The 16,292-nt window shown below is 48.8% G+C and overlaps 1 protein-coding gene across 8 annotated transcripts in view; it reads left to right on the top strand.

The window, feature by feature from the left end:
* TENM4 (teneurin transmembrane protein 4) overlaps nucleotides 1-16,292 on the top strand; it is a 741,722-nt gene that overhangs the window by 661,455 nt on the left and 63,975 nt on the right. For all 8 annotated transcript variants that reach the window (XM_067750497.1, XM_067750495.1, XM_067750496.1 and 5 more), the window contains 5 exons: nucleotides 1,587-1,706; nucleotides 6,715-6,976; nucleotides 9,725-9,992; nucleotides 12,615-12,758; nucleotides 15,417-15,666. In XM_067750497.1, coding sequence (XP_067606598.1) covers nucleotides 1,587-1,706; nucleotides 6,715-6,976; nucleotides 9,725-9,992; nucleotides 12,615-12,758; nucleotides 15,417-15,666 — 1,044 coding nt within the window. The remainder of the gene's footprint in view (nucleotides 1-1,586; nucleotides 1,707-6,714; nucleotides 6,977-9,724; nucleotides 9,993-12,614; nucleotides 12,759-15,416; nucleotides 15,667-16,292) is intronic.

Here is a 16,292-nt window from a genome sequence, read left to right as displayed (position 1 = left end):
TTTTGGCTTTCCACTTGGGGATCCTTATAAAATATCATCTGCTAAAAAGATTCTGTTTCTGAAATATTTGAAAAAACATCATTCTAGATGATCTCTAATTGTCCCACTTATTTACCCAACCTACTGTTTTTGCTTTTTTAAACAATCACCTCGTACTTGTTAGGCATTCCTGGGCACTCCAGAGAGAAAAAAGGAAATAGACCTTGACCCTGGCCTCAAAGAGCTGGTGATCTAGTGGAATGGAGGAACATGTACAGTGTGGTAGGGTATCAAGGGGTTTGTGCCAGGTTTTGGAAGAGACAGTGACTAGTTCTAATTAGGGGCGTCAAGAAAGGCTTCAGGGAAGAGGCGTCATTTGAAGTTGGGTCTTCAAGGATGAGAATGTTGGGAGAGGGGTACAGGAATGATATCTGAGGCAGATGAAAGAACATTGCACAGACACAGAGGCTTTGAACAACATTTGACTGGCAAGTTTGGGAAAAGCAGATGGCTTGTTGCCTGGAATATAGAGGGAGAATAGGAGGGGGGATGTTGGGAGAGGTGCCGAGTTCTAGAAACCACTCCAAGGGGACACCAGCATCTGCCCTTCTCCTGTCTCCAATGCCAGGTGAGAGGAAGTGCCCTCTATCCTGTTCACTTTCGTGAATGCCTGCTTCCAGTGAGACCCTTAGTGACAATAAAGATCACTGCCATTTATGGAGCTTCCTGTGCACGAGGATGAAAAAACAGAGACTCAAAGAGCTGTGACAGAGCTAGGGTTTGAACCCAAGTCACGTGACTCCACTATTTACAATAGCCAGGTCATGGAAGCAACCTAAATGCCCATCGACAGACAAATGGATAAATAAGATGTGGTACATATATACAATGGAATATTACTCAGCCATAAAAAGGAACGAAACTGGTTCATTTGTAGAGACGTGGATGCATCTAGAGACTGTTATATAGAGTGAAGTAAGTCAGAAAGAGAAAAACAAATATCGTATATTAACGCATATATGTGGAACCTAGAAAAATGGTACAGATGAACCGATTTGCAAGATGGAAATAGAGACACAGATGTAGAGAACAAACGTATGGACACCAAGGCGGGAAGGTGGCGGTGGGGGGTGGAGGTGGTGGTGGGATGAATTGGGAGATTGGGATTGACATGTATACACTGATGTGTATTAAATGGATGACTAATAAATAAATAAATAAATAAATAAACATTTTTTAAAAAGAAGAGCTGTGACAGAGCTAGGTTTTGAACCCAAGTCACATGACTCCAAATTCACATGCATAACTACGCTGTATAGCACCACCCCACCCCATCAGCTTTTTCTCCTTACAGCATAGTACGGTATCCATAGAAAATAACCCTCTCAGTGAGATATCTGAAAATCTTTTTCAGTAATAATTCTTTAGAGGATGCTTTGATGACTTAGATTGAGGCAATAAAAAAAAGGTAGTGCTCATCTTGAGTGGATACCATGAGCCCCCGGGTGCCTAGATATGTCTGAGTGACCTGCCTCAGTCTTCTGACCTGCCAGCCAGGGTTCTAACGTGAAAAGTAGGTCATGTTTTTCTCTCTTTTCTACCCCCAGGCATGCATGTGTCATTCGTGGTCAAGTAATGACATCAGATGGGACCCCGCTGGTTGGTGTGAACATCAGTTTCGTCAATAACCCTCTCTTTGGATACACGATCAGCAGGCAAGATGGCAGGTAAGAGGCCTTTTGGGGACCAGGGTTGGTGAAGGCTCTGCTCTCGTGGTCTTGCCACATAGCTGCTGCTGGAATGACAACGTGCGAAAAGGATAGGACTTGGAGTCAGAGGACCTGAATCCACGTGCCCAGCCCTGCAATGCACTAGCTGTGTGACCTTGTAGCTGACTCTGGCCTAAGTCCCTTTGGCTCTAAATTAAGCAGCGTCTTCTTACTTGTTTCTCAGAGTAAGCATGCGGTACCTTATACATATTGTTCTGTTGCATGGCTTATGATATAAAATACTGTCGAGTGGACCATTCTCCGTAGGCCAGAAAGCTCCAGAAGTCTCAGCATTCCTGCTGTGTGGTTTCCATCTGCCACCACCCAGGTCTATGGAAGCCACTGAGCGATCACAGAACTCTGACCTTCAGATCCCTGTGAGAACCTTCAGTTCATCAGCCTGAATGAAGTCAAGTTTCTTTAATCACTGTAGCTCCCCCATTTGTTGGCCATGTGTTCTTAGACAAATCTCCTTACCTCTCTTGGCCTCAGCTTCTTCATCTGTTAAATGGTCCTAATACTATTTATCTTACATGGTGGTGGTAAGGATTTGATTCTATGATGAGTGGAGAAGCACCGTGCACATAGTAGGTGTTTAATAAATCTTAGTTCCCTGCCCCACTCTGATTCATTGCTGTATCTCCAGGGTCTAGCACATAGTAAGTATACAATAAATATTAGCAATATATTAAAGTTACACCTTAAAAAGGTGATGATTACAGTGTAAGCCATGAGACTGTTTTGGAGAGAAGAGGAGAGGAAGGAGGAAAGTGGAATATTTAGGCTGTCAGTGGTGATAAGCCCTCTATTTTTAATAAAATCAGGTGGTGGTGTCCATCTGGCTAAGTGTGGGCCCATAAGGTTGATTTTCACTCTGTGTTGGAAATTGTGCTCCAGCCTGATTGATTTCAGCACCTCTTTAATCCAATCTCAGATGTGAACATGTCCTGGCCGAGGTGATAATGAAGTAGGGGCTCATCTGTTTGTAGACATATGTGCCTCTTAGACGGGGCTGGCAAGCTGGGCATGGGGAGCCCTCTCTTCCCTCCTCCCCCTCCCTATGAATGGAAGAGGCTGGTGGCCAGTCCCCAGGGATCATCTGTCCAGGCCAGGCCACTGATCCCCAGAAGCACCTCAGTGCAGACTTGTGCTACAGCAGGGAGAAGTCTCCTTCCTCATGGTGCCTTTACCACCTTCCAGCTCAGGGCTGCCTGCTTTGTGGAAATAGGAGATGTGAGCATCATAGGCAACAAGTATCCTGACTACATTATCACCTGCTGTGAAACAGGCATCAAAAAGGAGCCATGGGGACCGCTCTTTTTTTTTTGCCATAAAATTTGCCCATCATTCATGTGAGATGGCGAGTAGTCCGTCCTCTGCCCACTGTGCTCGGTTAGGGTGAGTCCATAAAACACACCAGAGTCCAGTAAACTTGATGGCCCTTGGGGAATGCCCAGTTAGCACCTCCAGGCTTTGATTCGTCCTGTTGTGCTGCCCTTGCACTCTCTACTACCTCATGAGAGGATGGGCATCCGGGGCGGTAAGTATCAGCCATGTTTCCTGCACCGGCCAGCTTAATTACACCCGAGCAGCCAGAGCTGCTACAGCCTAAAGCTTGCGTTTCAGGACAGTTCTTACCAATGCATCAGGGGGCTTAAGTTTTCTTCCCATCTTAGACACTGCATAATGTATGGGAGAGTCATGACTTATTCTCTAATAAGTGTCTGAAGAGCCCTGTTTGTTATATGTGAATGGGTAGCATCTTGCCCATTTCCCTCCCCCTTGTCCCTGGCTCACCTTCTTTCTTATTTCTCATACCCGAGGAGAAACTGTAAGGCTAGAGATATCGCCTGGAGATAACAGTGTATGCAGGTCCAGGGACCAGGTCTGATTCATCTTTGTATTCCTCACTTTCCCGGCAGGCACCATGACACTTGCCTTTGTCCAGATCTCCCACCCCGGCCCCATGCTGAAATACCAGACCTCAAGTCTTAACAAGAGCTCACAGACAGAAAACAGTGGCAGGGAAGTTAGCCAAAGAGATCATTAAAAAGATGGAGGGGCCTCCCTGGTGGCGCAGTGGTTGAGAGTCCGCCTGCCGATGCAGGGGACACGGGTTCGTGCCCCGGTCCAGGAAGATCCCACATGCCGCGGAGAGGCTGGGCCCATGAGCCATGGCCGCTGAGCCTGCACGTCCGGAGCCTGCGCTCCGCAACGGGAGAGGCCACAACGGTGAGAGGCCCACATACTGAAAGAAAAAAAAAATAGCAGACAGGAGAAGCAGTTCAGGTTCATTGAACTGAAAGATGGGATTATGCAGAGCACGAAGCCCAGGGAATGGAGCCCAGTGCTTTCCTCGGCCATTATCTCATCTGTCTCATTAATAACCTGCCAAGTGATGATGATTGTCACCTTCATCTCACATGAGGAGACTGAGGCTCAGACAGGTGACGGAACTCACCTGTGGACTAAGTGGCAGTGCTCGGACTGGCCCTCACTGTTGGGGCTTCATCTGAGAAGCAGGCCTTCCCTTTGAGGTCAGTGTCACGCCCATGTCCACAGCAAGGTTTCCCTCCAGATGGGCAGGCCTGGCTCTTGGCAAGAGCCAATCACACCCCGCTGTTGGCTAGGCCAGCTGCCCCCACCTGGCTCACGGCCTTGAGAATATGTCTTTTCATGTTTGTCTTCACTCCCTCCCCGCGCTCATCCTGTCAGCGCTCATCCTGTCACGAAGGGAGCTTGTAAGTCAGGCCAAACTTCTGTTTGACAGTTAAGTGTTCTGTCGAAGTACAGATGCTGTTTGGTTCTGTTCCCTGGGTATTTTCCCCAAGCCCTGGTTATTCTTCTGGAAAGCCAAAACCTGAACTCTTAGTTGAAAATAAACACCTTCCCTGGTGTTTCTCTATTATTATGTATTGAAGAACGATGGTAGCCAACTTCCTCTACTCAAAGGTTATGTGGGCCTAGAAGGGGCCGAGTGAAGAGCAGGCAAAACAGATGAAAAGCATCTGCAAAGGACAGATGAGTCAGGCTTTGGAGCTTGGGGACCCAGATCTGAGGGCGTCATCTACCCCGAGGCTGACTCACGGTAATAGCCAAAGGAAGAAATAACTTAGGGTGTTTAGTATACAGTCAATTCAGAAGAAACTGACAACGCCACTCATGAGTTCATTCTATAAACTATAACCATCAAGCACGGGGCTAAGTTCTGGAAAGGCTGAGAGGAATCAGTGTCCCCAGGCCTGTGAGTGAATGTATGATTCCAGTGCAGTGTGATGTGGGCTGTTAGGAGAAGTGCACATGGTGCAGTGGGATTCTGGAGGGGAGGGGACTGGAATTCTGAGTGGGTGAGGAGTTAGCAGAAGCCCTCCATCCAAAAAAGCAAGATGAGGACAGGCCTTGAGAATGCATCCTAAAAGTAATAGCTAAAGGACTTTGTCCAAAGAGACATCACCAGGAGGTGACAGGTGGACAGGATCACTGTTTCCAAGTCCTAAAGGACTGTCAAAGGCAGAGGAAGACTAGTTTGAAGTCACCCTAGCAGGTAGAACATGTCCCAATGGCTAAGGAGCTATTAAGAGAGGGACCCAGGCTCAATTCCCACCCCCCTAAAAAAGTCTACTAACAGTCAGAACTAACCAAAGATGGGACAGACCCCCTGCGGACATAGCAAGCTCCTCGTCGCTGGAAATGTGCAAACAGGACCCAAATAGCCCCTTGATAGCGGTTCTGTAGAAGGAACTAAAGCATCAGATTCAGAGAGGGGACTAGGTCAGATGACCTAGCGGTTCAACTGTTACTGGATTTTAAACTTTCTGTTTTGATGGGGTGGGGGAAGGACACAAAACTCTGGTCTGAATTAATCTTGTTGCACATCGAACATGGGGTCTTAAGTAGCAACCGCACACTCTAGTTGGCAAAGCAGACCCAGCCTGCAGGACTAGTGACATAGCTGGGCTTACACCTGGGCCTCCTTTCCCATCTTCTATAATGTGAGCTCATCTGGCCTCTGACCACCTAGCTGCTGAACCCTCAGATCAGACGCTCAGGGTCAGAAACATGGAGTGTACAAGCGGGAACTCAGTTTCCTTGGATTTTCAAAAAAAAAAAAAAAAGGTCCATGCTAAGGCTTGGATGGGCAAGTGCCCGGCCAGGTTTGTCTGCAGGTGATGGGAGTTAAGATGCCAGAACCAAAAACAGAGCTGCCAGCAAGTTTCTGGCCATCCCCAAAGGGCACTGAACAAAGGCCGGGTGACCAGCTCTCAGGGACACAGCCACGGAGATCTCATCTCAACTGGGAGGTTGGGACTCAGTCTTCTGGTTCCTCTTTCACTTCTAAGTTACGGTGATTCTAATTGTGCCCGTCTCTAAACTACCTTGCTATTTTGTAACTCCAAAGGCCTGGTTGAGTATCATAATCAGAGATACAATTGCTGTAGAGTCATAGAATCTTAATGACTTCAGAATAATTTATTTGAACCTTTGCCTTTTACAGATGAGAAACTTGAGAATCAGACGGGCTAAAGGACTTACCCAAGGTCACACAGTAGCCCACGGCAGAGCCAGGACTAGGCTTAGAGCTCTAACACCAGGGCAGGGTTTGTTCTGCTTTATTCTGATGAATTTTCACTGGGCTTCAGCTCTAAGACGCCCTAAGTACCAGGGGCACCCGAGCAGAGGCTCATCAGCGGTCCTGTGTCCTAGCAAATGGCTCCCCAAAGCAGGTTGTTATTTGGTTTTGGCAGGTTCTCTACGGTGAATCACTTTCAAAAACATAATGCTTTCTGGAACCTCTGTCACTGTTTGTGACCGCGGTCAAGTCTTTCAGGTTGTTTTTTTTTTTTTTAGTCTTTCAGGTTTTAGAGTCTCCCTCAACAAGTGCTCAGATCCTTCGGTGTAATTTTTCTCCTTTCTCTGCCCCTCCCTCCTCCCTCTCCTCTCCTTCTCACCCTCCCCTCCCAAACAGCTTTGACTTGGTCACAAATGGCGGCATCTCCATCATCCTGCGGTTCGAGCGGGCCCCCTTCATCACACAGGAGCACACCCTCTGGCTGCCTTGGGATCGCTTCTTTGTCATGGAAACCATCATCTTGCGGCAGGAGGAGAATGAGATTCCCAGCTGTGACCTGAGCAACTTTGCCCGCCCCAACCCTGTCCTGTCTCCTTCCCCACTGACGTCCTTCGCCAGCTCCTGTGCAGAGAAAGGCCCCATCGTTCCGGAAATTCAGGTATACCCAGCTTTCTTAACTGCATTTCTCCATGCCTTTATTTCATTCGGGAGGTGGAGGAGGATCTCAGAGACAGGGGAAAGAGACAGCCCATCAGTCCACCATCCAGACCCCAGCCGGCGTGCTGTGAGGCTATGATGGCCACCCCCTTACACACTTAATACACGTGAGCCCTGTGAAGTGCCTGGCACCCTCCAGCATATAATAAATTCCCACCCCCTCTCCACTCCGCCACCCAGTTCACTTCCAAGTCTCCTTTCCCCAACCTCCAGTGTCTCCCCCGCCCCTCCTTATTTCTGTTAAAAATAGCGATGATAGGGGCTTCCCTGCTGGCGCAGTGGTGGAGAGTCCGCCTGCCGATGCAGGGGACACGGGTCCGTGCCCCGATCTGGGAAGATCCCACATGCCGCGGAGCGGCTGGGCCCGTGAGCCATGACCGCTGAGCCTGCGCGTCCAGAGCTTGTGCTCCGCAACGGGAGAGGCCACAACAATGAGAGGCCCGCGTACTGCAAAAAAAAAAGAAAAATAGCAATGGTAGTTTCCACCAAGAGGAGTGAGGCAGAGGGTCCCAAATGTTTGCGTCGTACTAAAGATTAAATGAGGAAATGTGTATGAGATACTTGGCACGATATCTGGCACCTACTAAGTGCTCGGTGAATTTTAAACATTATTACTATTAGATTATTTTACACACACTGCCTTCATGCCAATTAATGAGCGCTTTGGCCCAAATCGATACATGCAAGTGCTTTACTTCGTTATCATTAAAAGGAAGTAATTTGGAAAAATGCATTTTCATCTGATAGAAACCAAGATGGATTCTTTGCCTAACAAAGCTGTGTGGACTTGAATTTCTTCTGCCATCCCAGCCCAATTTCTAATGGCAGAAACGAAGCCTGGGGAGGAGGAGGGATGGCAGTGCAGAACCTGGGGGAGAAGCCCCAGCCGTCCCGCCGGCCTCATGAGAGCTCTGGCGACGTGCAGGCTGATAAATGATCTCCGGTGCTGGCGGAGCGGGGTGTTTAGACACGTTTGTGTGTGTATTTCTTGCTGGGCTAAGCGGCACATCTCTGCGCTGCACCCTGTTGAGTGGCTTTGGACGCCGGCCCTCAAGAAGGAAACACAACCATTTCGGAATTCTCATTGCAGCCACAGGTTGAAACCTCACTCCTTTGCAGACATTCAGCGCTTGTCTCCTGTCTCCACCACCAGGCTGACCTTTCTTACGGAATGGTTGTCAGCGGAGACGGAGCTTGCTGGGGAGGGGAGAGTTGTTTCTCAGCACTGGTTTAGCTCCAGCGAGACGTCTCCCCAGGAGCAGGAACTTCGAAACAAATGAGGTGAAAGGTCCCCCTCTCTTTACAGTGCTCCCCGGGCTGGGTGTCTACGAGCCCAGCTGGGTCACAAACCTTGCTTCTTATCAGGTTCATGAAATACGTGAAAACAAACTGTTGGGTTTTCCCAGTCCTGTCATTGGCTAGCCTTTGCAAGTACAGGGAGATGTACATTTTGAAGGGTATGTTAAGGAGAGTAAATACTTATGACAGCATCTGATGGCACTCAAGCCCGGCTTTGCCTAGAACTTGTGAGCTGAAATTTAGGAAGATTGCTTTGGTGTAGGCCCAATCCCGAAAAATGTCGTGTGTTCAGGAGAATGGGTTGGGGTGGGAGTTCACACCCATCTGTGACACGGACTGAAAGGAAGAGGCTTTCTTTGTGAAGGCCCAGTTCCCCTGTGACCACGAGGGTAAAATAATCATTGTCCTTTTAATGGATACGTTAGCCTCAATTGATTTAACGTCCCCTTCTTGAAACAGAGCCCAGAGCATCAAGCCAATAAAAGTTCTCCACTTTTGCCATGTGCCCAGGCATCTTGGCATTAATTTCAGCTTCCCATCTTGGAGCTGAGCCCATTGCACCAGTAGATAAAGCACTGCCTTTCCCACCACTCTGCCCCTCTGGCACAGCCTTGGAGCATGCAGACTCCGTGCAGCCCATCTGTCCTCTTTCTACTGATGAGCTGCGGGCCTTAGCTGCAGGTCCTTGGCAGTCTGTGTTCCCAGCCCTGCATAATGGTTCGGTCCACATCTCTAGCCTCTGTGTACCTTCCTGAAGAGGAAAGCCACTTGTAACGGATCTTCCTTTAGGAAAGTTTTGAGAGAGAAGCAGGCCTTCTCGCTGAGCCACCTGTACACATCGGTCGGAGGGAACTTCCCAGGGCCCCCTGCTTCCAGCACCAGCAGCACCGTCATCATTAGTAACATTTACTGAGTGTCCATTATGTGCTGGGCACTTTATGTATGTGACCTTACCCAGTCATCAGACTAATCCAGTGAGGAAACAGAGATTCAGAGGTTCCATGAGTTTTCTGGGATGACACAGCTAGTGAATGAAAGCTGACAGTATGATAAATACTTTACACGTGTTATCCTCTCATTAATGCAACGAGATGAGCATCGCCATCCCTGCTGAAAGGAGGAAGCTGAGGCTTATGGAGCAGGGATGTCCCGAGTAAGAGCTGCCCCGGAAAGCAGGCCTTCTGACTCTCCTTTTCCTCCCACACCCCTCCCTCCCTTCTCTTCCTTTCCTGCCCTACCCTTCACACTCTGTTTCCTCCTCTCCCTTTCTCTCCTCCTCCTTCTCTGCATCTTTCTCTGCCTCTTGAACACCCAGAGTATGTGGGACTCTGGCCACTTTCCCTCCACCAGTGATTCTGTGACCGTCACCTGCTGTGATCTGTCTCTCTAGGCTTTGCAGGAGGAAATCGCCATCTCTGGCTGCAAGATGAGGCTGAGCTACCTGAGCAGCCGTACCCCCGGCTACAAATCTGTCCTGAGGATCAGCCTCACCCACAGCACCATCCCCTTCAACCTCATGAAGGTCCACCTCATGGTGGCGGTTGAGGGCCGCCTCTTCAGGAAGTGGTTCGCTGCAGCCCCAGACTTGTCCTATTACTTCATCTGGGACAAGACAGACGTCTACAACCAGAAGGTGTTTGGGCTCTCGGAAGCCTTCGGTAAGCCTCCCAGCCGCAGGCCTCAGTGCCGTCCTCAGAGAGACAGTAAGATTTGGGGGCACGGAGCTCTTTTTCCACCTCCCTTGTTTTTTCTTCCTCCCTTTCTCTTCTCAGAAATACCTAAGGTCTAGTTGGACCTTTCAGTGACCATCCATGACCTAAAAGAAAGTACTCAAAGACCTGCATGTGGAAAACTTGACAGTTAAAAAAGAGGGTTACAAAACCAAAAAGGCCCTTGAAGAGCACTGTGGTGTTATGTGATGGGCTGAAAGAGGCTGGTGCCACAGAGATAGAGCCATGTGGACATTGCCCCAACCCTGCCCCCACCCCCAGCCGTTGGGCCTGAACTTACCCATTAAAAATATGGGAGTCTGGGGCTTGCCTGGTGGCGCAGTGGTTGAGAGTCCGCCTGCCGATGCAGGGGACACGGGTTCGTGCCCCGGTCCGGGAAGATCCCACGTGCCGTGAAGCGGCTGCGCCCGTGAGCCATGGCCGCTGAGCCTGCGCGTCCGGAGCCTGTGCTTCGCAATGGGAGAGGCCACAGCAGTGAGAGGCCCGCGTACCGCAAAAAAAAAAAAGAGGAGTCTGGAGCTTCTGGGTTTCTTCAGTCTTACTGAGGTGCAGGAGCTAAGATTCTTCCCTCATCAGAAAGACTTTTTGGCCTCTTCACCTCCTTTCCAATCAGAGAGTCCCTTTATTGATGTTATTGCTGTTTTTCTCTAAGATGAAGCAGAAGGTGACTACAGCCTCACCTGGAGTCCCAGCCCCACTCGGACCTTGGGCTTCCAGGGCTGGCTGTGCTCATCTCAGCTTCCGGCTGAGAGCAAGGCTCCACGAAGGGTTCAGAGCCGGATTGTTAGCAGTCCTAACCCCTGCAGGGCTAATCCTCCAAGCACTTAGAGTAACAGCCCAGGAAATCCCTCTCAACTTGAAGCCCACTCCAGTTTCATTCCCTTTCTAGATTCGGCAAAGGCAGAGTGAGGAAGCAGATGAGAAGTAATGAAGAGAGAAAGAGAGAAAGAGGGAGGGAGGGAGGGAGGGAGGAAGGCAGGCAATAAGGGAGTGTCTGTTGAGCATCTGCTCTGGGTGATGTGCTCCCTGTACAGTGGTATCTCGGTTAATCTTTACAACCACCCTGTGAGTCAGAAATTGTCCTCATATTCTGCATGAGGAAGCTGAGGACCAGAGAGCTGAGGTGACTTCCCAAGGCCACACAAGGAAGGAACTGAGCTGGAATTACCCAAGATCTCCCCTGTAGTTTTGCATCCTGCCCTACCCCTTAGGGTCCACTGGGAGCAAAGATGCCATCCATCACTGTTTACGATCCCTTCTGTAAACCAAACTACTTCTATGGTCTCTTCAAACTCCATGAAGTCTTACTACCTCTTTAGATGAAATGAGCACATTTAAGTGCCCACCAGCCAGTTAAGGTCTCTCTGCACAGAGACGTCAAGGGCTGAGGTTTGCTTTCCTGAGATGACAGGGGACCAGTAGGAGGCAGAGTGTCTGCTTAAGGGACTCAAGGTCATAGGGAAGAGGTCACAGGGACATCTTCCAATGCATTCGCTCCTGCCATAGCGGGGCAGCAATCTCTCAGGGCACCTAAAGGAAACTTTAAGGGGCTGCCCAATTGTTAATTCCTGTCTTGATCATGTGATAGAGCATTGCCCAGTGGAAAATAGCATCTACACAGAAAGATACTTGGAAGAAACAGCATTCCTGTCTCTGCCAGTTCCTTTCCGTAGGGCAGTTACTGGGATTTTCACAAACCCAGCTTCAGGGAGCCTGCCATGGTTAGCCTGCCTCCCAGTGCCCCAGGAGGCCTGGATTTATGAAACAAAAGCAAAACCAGGGATTTTCAAGTTTTGAGCAACTTCTAGCTTTCAAAGTTCCCTAACTGAGCTCCTTTTCCATGTATTCATTATAAATGATTTTTAATTTTTTTCTTTGTTAAAGTATTACCATGTTCATTAATAAAAATGTGGTAAGTGGACCAAAAAATAGAAATAAAGTCAAACATATTTCTATAAAAAAACACAACTACCTGCTAACATTAAACTTTATTTTCTTTTTTCACGTATAGTTTTTTTTAACAGAGATTTAATACCGTATATAACCAGTCCTTTCAACTCAGCATTACCCCGTAAGCACTTTTCCAGGTCACCCTGTGATCTTCATAACCGTAATTTCCAGTGGCTGCATAATATTCCTCAGGTGGATACACTTGGTTTGCTCAACCTCTCACCCCCTTTGGACCTTTAGATTACCTCCAACTTTCCACTATTATAAATAATGCTGCAGTGAAGGCTTTAGTGCCTAAAGTATTTTCCATACTAAGGATTATTTGCCTGGAATCGATTCACCTGGGTCCTTCAACTGGGTCCTTCATAAAGTATTTAGAACATTCGTTTAATGTTTCCTGATGATGTACGATTGCTCTCCAAAAAAGGATGCTCAGGCCCAGCCTCCCAGCGTTAGTATTGCCCATAGGTCTGGCTGCCACTTAGGAATTTGATCCTTCTTCCTTTTCTACCAAAGACAAGCAGGGGCCTTGCATGCAGATCTAAAGCCAAAGAAGAGGCTTTGCTCACCGGTGCGTTTTGTGCCTTTTGTCTTCTACAGTTTCTGTGGGTTATGAGTATGAATCCTGCCCAGATCTGATCCTGTGGGAAAAAAGAACAACAGTGCTACAGGGCTATGAAATCGATGCTTCCAAGCTGGGAGGATGGAGCCTGGACAAACATCATGCCCTCAACATCCAAAGTGGTGAGTGGATTAGTACAATTTCAGGAACCAGGCCACGTGTGACCCTTTTCTCTCATATGCTTTGTTCCCTGCAAGGCAAAAAACACACACTTCAAATTACAGAGTCTTATGTGTGATCAGTCTGTCAGAAGCGTTAATACAGATAATTCCTTGGCTACCTTGTCACTGCTAGGCAGCGGGGATGCAGAAGTGAAGGGCTTCAAGGGTTTACGCTCTGGGTGAGACAAACACTTCCCAGGCAGTTTCTCCACACTGTGCCAGGGACAGTGCCGTCACAGAGGGGAGCCGGGGACACTCTGGGGGCTGTAGAAGAGGAACACCTGACTCAGCTTCTTGGTTCAGCAGGGTGTCTCTTGGGAGAGAACTTCTGAGCTGAGTCTCAAAGGGTCTATAGGATTAGCCCTGTATGTCAAGGAGGGAGAGCTTTGTAGGCAGAGAGCACAGCATGTGCCAAAGCACTGAAGCTTGAAAGAAGAGTAATTGGAGAGAAGGTTCATTGTGGTTTGAGCAAAGGGTGAAATGAAGGGAAGAGCAAAAGCCAGAGCCGGGGCCTTGAGCAGCTGGAGCCCCAGGTAAGAAGATTAGAACTTTCAACTCCGTCCAGAGGCAGATCTCAAGCCTCTGAAAGGTTTCAAGCATGCAAGTGACACAGTCGGATCTGTAGTTTAGATAGCCCTCTCTGACTGTGTCCCAGGATGGGACAGGTAAACACGGTAATGATGTCAGATCTCTCCTGCCTAATCTGTAGATGCAAGAATGCTTATCAAAGCCACTGCTTTGATGGTTGGGGGGTGTGGGAGTTGAAAAACTAATTCTAAAGTTTATAATAAAATAAAGATTTGTAAATAGATAAGGCAGTCTTTAAAATAAGAACCAAAAAAAGAGGCACTTGCCAGATGTTAAGATATCTTAGGAAAACTGCAACACTTAAAACTGTGTGGTGCTGTCACAGGAACAGAGAAATAGATTCCATGGGATAGAACAAGGCATCCAGAAACTGACCTGTGAGTAGTAATTAGGACTACGTTTGGCCCTGAGTGTCAGAAAAGCCAAAATAACAGAATTGCAAACAAGGTAAAAGTTTGTTTCTCACTCACCTGAAAGTCTGGAGGTAGGTGATCCGAGGCTGATTTAGACCTCTGCAGGCCTCCATCCCCAAGGTCATGGTCCAAGGTGACTGCTTCAGCTCCAGCCTTCACATCTACTTTCCAGCCAGCAGGAGGGAGGAAAAGGACTGAGAGCAAGCCCCTTCCATTGTAGCGACACCTCCCAGCAGCTGCCCACACCACTTCCACACCTTTAACCGGTTACATGCCAAGTGTAGCTGCAGAGGGAGCTGGGGATTGTAGTCAGTTCCAGACAGTCACACGTCCAGCTAAACAGCACAGTTCTATAACTACAGAAGGAGGACAGGGTGAATAGGGTACAAGTTCCTGCCACACACCATGTATACATGATATATGGTAGAGGTAGCATCCCGTGTCAGCGAAGGATGGATAGGTGTTTTAGAAATTGGTATTGGGGGAAATGGGCTCAATGTGTGGAGGAAAAAATTCAGTTCACACTGTACACAAAATAAATTTAAAAGTTTGATTAAAGAGCTAAATTTGAAAGATCTTTAACGTTAATAGAAGAAAATACAGGAGAATGTATTTATGATCTCAGGGAAGGATTCCCTAAAACCCTAAAAAAAAGCACGAACGTTAGAATTGAAAAATGGTTGATTAGACTATGTAAAAATGAAAGACGTCTGTTCAATAAAGGGCAAAGCTAACAGATGACAGCCTGGGAGAAGATTCTTGTGACCATAAAAACCACAACTCACTCAAAGCTTCAGTATGGAAGGGGTGAGGCCAGAGGCAGAGAGTCCAGTTAGGAGGCTGTAGCAACAGTACAGGAGTTAAAGGATGAGCTGGGCCTGAGAAGAGACAGTATGGATATGGGATGCAGCTTGCATGCCACTGAGGTCAATCCCTTCATTTTGCTGGTGGGGAGACTGAGGCCCAAGGGCAGTTAAAGCACTGAAGAGACCCATGCAAGATCTGGGATCAGCCCATTAGTATCAAAATCAGATAAAAACCCGTCTCTTGACTCCACCTCAGTGAGAAGAGTCTGGAAGTTTCACTTGTGTATTTCTATGAACATTTACTGGTATCTACTCTGTGTCAGGTCTGTGCTAGGCTGTGGGAATACAGAAGGGAAAAGACATTGTCTCTGCACATGAAATGGTCTCACTCTAAAGAGAGAAAACAGATAAGTGCAATAAAGAATTCTGTGCCGTGATGGAGACGTAGACTAGGCACGTGAGGTGTGTTCAGTCTATTTGAGAGGCAGCGGGGCTGAATGATTCAGAGCTTGGAAGCGCTCAGAAGCGCTTCTACTGTCATCTGTGTGATGTCAGGTCTCCCCTGTTAATACAGGGAGCATGATGGCACCTGTCTTACACACTTGTCATGGGAATTCAATCAGCAAAGCCGTGTGGCCTGTCCAGGATGGCCTGGGTTTCATTATGGGGCGAGGCAGCCTTGGGAGATGAGTCTGGAAATGGTAGGCAGGGACCTGGCATGCCTTGCTTTTGCAAGGCGACCCTGTGGCCGGCCACAGGGGAGAGCCGTCTCCTGCTCCATCAGTGATTCTGTTCTTCTGTCCTTGTTCCAGGCATCTTGCACAAAGGGAACGGGGAGAACCAGTTTGTGTCTCAGCAGCCTCCTGTCATCGGGAGCATCATGGGCAACGGGCGCCGGAGAAGCATCTCCTGCCCCAGCTGCAACGGCCTCGCCGACGGCAACAAGCTCCTGGCCCCCGTGGCCCTCACGTGCGGCTCCGACGGGAGCCTCTACGTGGGAGATTTCAACTACATCCGAAGGATCTTCCCCTCCGGGAACGTCACCAACATCCTGGAGTTGAGGTATGTAAGGTGAGGCCTTCCTCACAGTTCCTAATATGTCCCTTTGCAATCCTGTGGGTCCACCTGGCGTGACCCACCAGCCCGAGAAGGGGGCAGGACAGAGCCTCACCTGTCACTCCCCAGAGGCCAAACTGTGAGCTGGGGGCTCTGGGGAAGCAGGCGCTGCTTTGCACGGGGCACTGCAATGAAGACAGACTGCCCTTGGGACAGGGAGATATCTTGGCAACCAGATGCTGTAGAAGGCTGCCGGCAACCGAGAAGCCCTTGGAAGCCCTTGAATCTTTCTTCTGTTTCCTGGCACCAAACTGATCAGAATTCATCACATGAGTCTTTTTCTAAGGACAAGGGATGGTGTCACGGACTAGGCCCTGGTGCCAGTGTTAGCAAGCCTGGCCCTGTTACTTAACACGCGTCGGAGTTAGGAGAAGTTCCCTGCAGCTGCCCCACACTGAGATAAGACCCATGGGCTGCTCCTAAGACGCAGAGGTGCAGCAGAGCCAGCTGTCAGCCTCTGCCTGTCCCCATTCTGACCATGAGGGATGGAGCACAGCCACACTCACAGCTCAGGGAAGGGCCTCACATGTTGGATGTCTCTGTGCCTCCTTAAACCAGATCTTTTCGGAACC

Source organism: Pseudorca crassidens, chromosome 9 (genome assembly GCF_039906515.1).
Source record: "Pseudorca crassidens isolate mPseCra1 chromosome 9, mPseCra1.hap1, whole genome shotgun sequence".
Classification (NCBI taxonomy): Eukaryota; Metazoa; Chordata; class Mammalia; order Artiodactyla; family Delphinidae; genus Pseudorca; species Pseudorca crassidens.
The sequence above is the reverse complement of the archived record's forward strand: the minus strand, read 5'-3'. Positions and strand labels throughout refer to the sequence as shown.